The following is a 5,815-nucleotide window of genomic DNA, read 5'->3' as shown; positions in this document are numbered from 1 at the left end:
ATCTTTTCTTGTTTTTTTCTTAACCCCCGATCCTCCCACCCCCTGATCCCCACCCTCTCTCTCTTTCTCTCTCTCCCCACACCATATATCGTTATTTGTTAGTTCAGTGGGGGGCTTGGGGGGTGGAGAGGTGTGTGTGTGTGTGTGTGTGTGTGTGTGTGTGTTCCACCACCAGTCAGCCAATACCACTTCCACCACACACAAAGTCTTCCTTCCTTCCTTCCTGTTTCAAAGTCAAGGGCGCGCGCGCGTGTGTGTGTGTGTGTGTGTATGTGTGCGCGCGCGCGCATTTATTCTAGTGAGCGCGTGTGCACGCGTGCTCGTGAGCAACTGTCCTTTTTCAGAATATTGTTGCTGTTGCTGCTTTTGGAGTTGTTTCTTTACGCACGTGCAAACGTGAGAGAAACAAAATGTCCATCAGTCCAACCACGGTAAAACGGAGTTCTGGGGCAGTCGTCTTTCTTTTTTTTTTTTTTTTTTTTTGCTTTGCTTGTTAGCGTTCTTTTTCGTGGGAAGGAGAGGGCGACAGCTTTAAATGACTGAAGGCTGCAAACAGGCACTGCACAAATGTACACACATGTACGCACAGACTCCGAAACGCGCTCGCGAGTCGCTTTGATGAGACTTGTACGTATATTGATTGGCGAGATGGCCCGTGTGCAAAACAGTCAGTGTATGTGTGTATGTATACATGTATACCGTTCTGTTGGTTGAAGTTTGTTCTTCATGTGTTGACGCTGGTAGGTAGGTTGGAAGGAGATTAGAGGTGTTGTTGGTGTGTGTGTGTGTGTGTGTGTGTGTGTGTGTGTGCGTGTGTGTGAAACCCATGCGCTTTCAATGGAAGTAAGAAAAAAAAAGTATGAAAAAGAAAGCAAAGAAACAACACACCGACCGGCTTCACACACACAAAACACACTCCAGTCAACAAGTCCTCAACAGGTTTCACGCCCGCCACTGTTCCAGCAACAAGTTTTGCCAATCTAACACCACCACCACTCCGGAAAAAAAATAGAATGAGAAAAGAAAAGAAAGAAAACCACCAAAATAATCTGTCGTTCCTCGATTACAGAAAAAAAAAGAAAAAAAAGATCCTTCATCATAATCATCCTCATCAACGTCATCTTCCTCATCCATCATTTTTTTTTTTTTTTTTTTTCCTTTTTTTCCCCAGCAGCCGGACCTCAGTGTGTGGGCGAATGCTTGAGGCCGTGCGGGTGGTGGTACTCGGGGTGGGAGTGGGAGAGCGGCGGGTGGCCGTGGGTGGGCGGGGGTGAGTGTTGCTGGTGGGCGTGCGGGTGGGACAGGAAGTGCACGCTCTGCATGGTGGAGGTGGGGCTGGGGGACATGGAGTGAGGGGGAGGGGGGTGTTGGGGGGGACCTCCTCCCCCACCACCACCACCACCACCACCGCCACCACCCACACCCACACCCAGCCCGCCCAGACTCATGGTGTGTGAGGTGAGGGCAGCAGAGAGGGCCACCACCCCGCCCACCACCATCCCCCCTGCACCGCCCATGCCGCAGCCCAGGGGGGATCCCCCATCACTGCCGCCTCCCCCACCACCACCACCTCCCATCAAGGGCGGCGACCCGCCCCCGCCCATGTGGTGGTGCGACTCCAAGGCCTGGGGAGAACCTCCCTCCGAGCCGTCAGGCATCACCAGCTCGCCGTTCATGTTGAGGACCGGGGGGGTCATCCGCTTCTCCTTCTGGCGGCGGTTGCAGAACCACACCCGCACCACCTCCTTCTCCAGCTGCAGCTGGTCGGCCAGGTGCGAGATCTCGGCGGCAGAGGGCTTGGGGCACTTGATGAAGTGCGACTCCAGCGCCCCCTTCACCGTCACCTCGATGGACGTCCGCTTCTTGCGCTTGCGGCCCTGAGCGGCGATCTTGTCGATGGAGGTGGAGGAGCCTGTTGTGGAGTCGGCCTCCTCCAGCCACTTCTGCAGCAGCGGCTTCAGCTTGCACATGTTCTTGAAGCTCAGCTGCAGGGCCTCGAAGCGGCAGATGGTGGTCTGAGAGAAGACGTTGCCGTACAGCGTGCCCAGGGCCAAGCCCACGTCGGCCTGCGTGAAGCCCAGCTTGATCCTCCGCTGCTTGAACTGCTTGGCGAAGGCCTCCAGGTCGTCCGAGCTCGGGGCGTCCTCGTCCGAGGGCGGCTGTGGGTCCAGGTCTGCCTCGTGCTCCCGAAAGGATGGGTGGTGGTGCGGGGACATGACGCCGTTCATGTTCATGTGGTACCCGTACCCCGGGTGGTGAGGGTGGTGCGGCTGGAGAGGGTGGTGCGGGGGGCCCACCACCCCCACCCCGACCCCCACCCCGTTCTGCAGCATGTGGTGGTGGTGGTGGTGGTGGTGGTGGTTGGGCGACATGGGCGCGTGCCATTGCTGCTGCTGTTGCTGTTGTTGCTGCTGTTGGACCGAGGTGGGGGGAAGCTGCTGCTGCTGGGCTTGGGGACGGTGGTGAAGGGTGCCCCCACCCCCTCCTCCCCCACCTCCACCTGCTCCTCCTGCTCCTCCGTTTCCTTGCGCCTCCATCAGGTGTTGCGGGGTCGGGGGTTTGAGCTCTTGGACCACCGACATGTGTGCCGGCCCCCCGCCTCCCCCGGCCCCCATCTGCCCCCAGCCCCCGTCCAGCCAGTGGTTGGCGGCAGCGGCGGCGGCGGCGTGGTGGTGGGGGGTGAGGTGGCCGTTCTGCGAGACGGCCGGGTGCTGGGGGGTCAGGTACTTCATGGTGTAGTCCTTCATGCTGGCTGCGTAGTCCTTCATGCCGCCCACCACGTAGTCCTTCATGCCGCCCCCCGCGCCGCCCCCGCCCCCATAGTCTTTCATGCTGTAGTCTTTCATCACTCCATAGTCTTTCATACTGTAGTCCTTCATGCTGTAGTCCTTCATCACCCCGTAGTCCTTCATGTCCACTAAGTCTCTGTGGCTGAGGTACTGCTGACCACCTCCACCACCTCCTCCTCCTCCTCCACCGCCACCTCCTCCCCCTCCTCCGCCGCCGCCAGCCAGCTGCATGCCCGCCACGTGCCCGTGCCCGCCCAAGGCGTTCTGGTGCCCCGTGCCCGAGAGCGGGGACCCCACCCCTCCCAGGTAGAGACCCGTGCTGGTGGCAGCCATGGGTGGGTGGATGGGAGAGACCTACCGAACCTGTTCTCGGCAGGGGCCCTTGTAGCTCACCACATGCACTGACTCCTTGCTCAAACTCCTTGGGGGGAATGAACAAGCTTCTGCTGCTGCTGCTGCTTTGGAAGTGGACGAAGGAAGGAACAAACCCCCAACCCCTTTAGGTCTGGGGGGGTGGGGGGGACGTGGAAGGGTGGTCTGGGGGCGTGGGGGGGACGTGGGAGGGTGGTCTGGGGGCGTGGGGGGGGGGGACGTGGGAGGGTGGTCTGGCTCTTGGGCTTCAGGGGCTGTGGGTGTGAGGATCTGGGTCTCTCCTCTACCTTCGTGTGGGTCACGTGTGTTCTCTTCTTCCTGCTGACAGCATTCAGCTCTGCAAAACCCTTCTGTTTAGTGAGGTTCTCTGGGGGGCAAGGTCGGGGTTGGGGGTGGGGTGGGGGGTTCTCTCTCTCTTCCTCTCCCAGAACTCCCAAACTTCCGGTTGCGCAGCAAATCCGGTCCTCCAGAAGTGTGTTGGGTGTGGGTCAGGCTGTCCACAGATGACGGTGGTCCGTGCCGTGCGTGGTGGTGGTGAAGGTAGGTGCTGCTGTCCCAGGAACTGTGGCCACGCTCAGAATGGTTCAGGTACCGTCAAGTCGTCAGTCTGAATGAACAGCAAAGAGAGACACGAAATACAGAAATAGTTAACGTACAGACAGATTGGGATGCTTTTGGCGCTGTGTGTGTGTTGTTGTTGTTTTCTTCTTTCTTCTTCTGAAGAACTCGTTCGATTTTCACACACACACACACACACACACACACACTAACATATCAAATATCACTTACTCAGAGTAGAAAGACATAAAACTGGAGTCTACACTTGACATGGAATCTGACTAATAAGCAAACTGGAGAGACTATATATATATATATATATATATATATATGTGTGTGTGTGTGTGTGTGTCTGTGTGTGTGTGTGTGTGTGTGTGTGTGTGTGTGTGTGTGTGTGTGTGTAAAGAACTATTCTAGAGAAAAACAGCACATCCCAGAAACAAAACAATTACATCTGTGATGGGTAGAAGGAATGAACGACAGAAGGAAAAAAGAGAAAGAAAGTAAGAAAAGAAAGAAATTAAATGAAAGACACACAGCAAGAAAAAGGGGCGAAAAAGCCGACGGGATAATTATCAAGTCCGAAGACACAGCTTTTGACGTCAAAAAAAGCCGACGGGATATTTATCAAGTCCGAAGACACAGCTTTTGACGTCAAAAAAAGCCGACAGGATAATTATCAAGTCCGAAGACACAGCTTTTGACTTAAAAAAAAGCCGACAGGATAATTATCAAGTCCGAAGACAGATTTTGACGTCAAAAAAAGCCGATAGGATAATTATCAAGTCCGAAGACACAGCTTTTGACGTCAAAAAAAGCCGACGGGATAATTATCAAGTCCGAAGACACAGCTTTTGATTTCAAAAAAAGCCGACAGGATAATTATCAAGTCCGAAGACACAGCTTTTGACGTCAAAAAAAGCCGATAGGATAATTATCAAGTCCGAAGACACAGCTTTTGACGTCAAAAAAAGCCGACGGGATAATTATCAAGTCCGAAGACACAGCTTTTGACGTAAAAAAAAGCCGACGGGATAATTATCAAGTCCGAAGACACAGCTTTTGACTTCAAAAAAAGCCGACAGGATAATTATCAAGTCCGAAGACACAGCTTTTGACGTCAAAAAAAGCCGACGGGATAATTATCAAGTCCCAAGACACAGCTTTTGACTTAAAAAAAAGCCGACAGGATAATTATCAAGTCCGAAGACAGATTTTGACGTCAAAAAAAGCCGATAGGATAATTATCAAGTCCGAAGACACAGCTTTTGACGTCAAAAAAAGCCGACGGGATAATTATCAAGTCCGAAGACACAGCTTTTGATTTCAAAAAAAGCCGACAGGATAATTATCAAGTCCGAAGACACAGCTTTTGACGTCAAAAAAAGCCGACAGGATAATTATCAAGTCCGAAGACAGATTTTGACGTCAAAAAAAGCCGATAGGATAATTATCAAGTCCGAAGACACAGCTTTTGACGTCAAAAAAAGCCGACGGGATAATTATCAAGTCCGAAGACACAGCTTTTGATTTCAAAAAAAGCCGACAGGATAATTATCAAGTCCGAAGACACAGCTTTTGACGTCAAAAAAAGCCGACAGGATAATTATCAAGTCCGAAGACAGATTTTGACGTCAAAAAAAGCCGATAGGATAATTATCAAGTCCGAAGACACAGCTTTTGACGTCAAAAAAAGCCGACGGGATAATTATCAAGTCCGAAGACACAGCTTTTGACGTCAAAAAAAGCCGACAGGATAATTATCAAATCAGAAAACACAGCTTTTGACGTCCAAAAAGAAAACAACAAAATATGATTTATAAGACAAAAGATGAAATACAAACACTTTTATCTAAGGGAAAGGAGAGGGTGAGAAAGGAAAAGTTGCCAAAGTGGGGGAGGTGGGGGGAAAGAGGGGGGGGGGGGGAGAGGGGGGGAAATAAACACGAACAAGTAGAAATAAAAATTAATGATTAATCACAAAGTGAACACGATACATATTTAAACTAACCTCCACCCCCTTCCACACACACACACACACACGCACACACACACACACACACACACACACACACACAACCTTCTAATAAGACAAA

At 52.1% G+C, this 5,815-nt stretch overlaps 1 protein-coding gene across 1 annotated transcript; it reads right to left on the bottom strand.

Moving 5' to 3' along the window:
* Positions 1-775: 775 nt before the first annotated feature.
* Positions 776-3,342, bottom strand: LOC143282647 (uncharacterized). The gene has a single exon (XM_076588300.1). The coding sequence runs from the start codon at positions 3,120-3,122 to the stop codon at positions 1,182-1,184; it is 1,941 nt and encodes a 646-aa protein (XP_076444415.1). The 5' UTR covers positions 3,123-3,342; the 3' UTR covers positions 776-1,181.
* Positions 3,343-5,815: the final 2,473 nt, after the last annotated feature.

The sequence above is a fragment of the Babylonia areolata genome, chromosome 6, assembly GCF_041734735.1.
Source record: "Babylonia areolata isolate BAREFJ2019XMU chromosome 6, ASM4173473v1, whole genome shotgun sequence".
Lineage (NCBI taxonomy): Eukaryota > Metazoa > Mollusca > Gastropoda > Neogastropoda > Buccinidae > Babylonia > Babylonia areolata.
This window is presented reverse-complemented; position numbering and strand designations above follow the sequence as displayed.

Excerpts from the sequence above, each read along its gene's own strand:
- LOC143282647 (XM_076588300.1), bottom strand. The coding sequence starts at position 3,122 with ATGGCTGCCACCAGCACGGGTCTCTACCTGGGAGGGGTGGGGTCCCCG.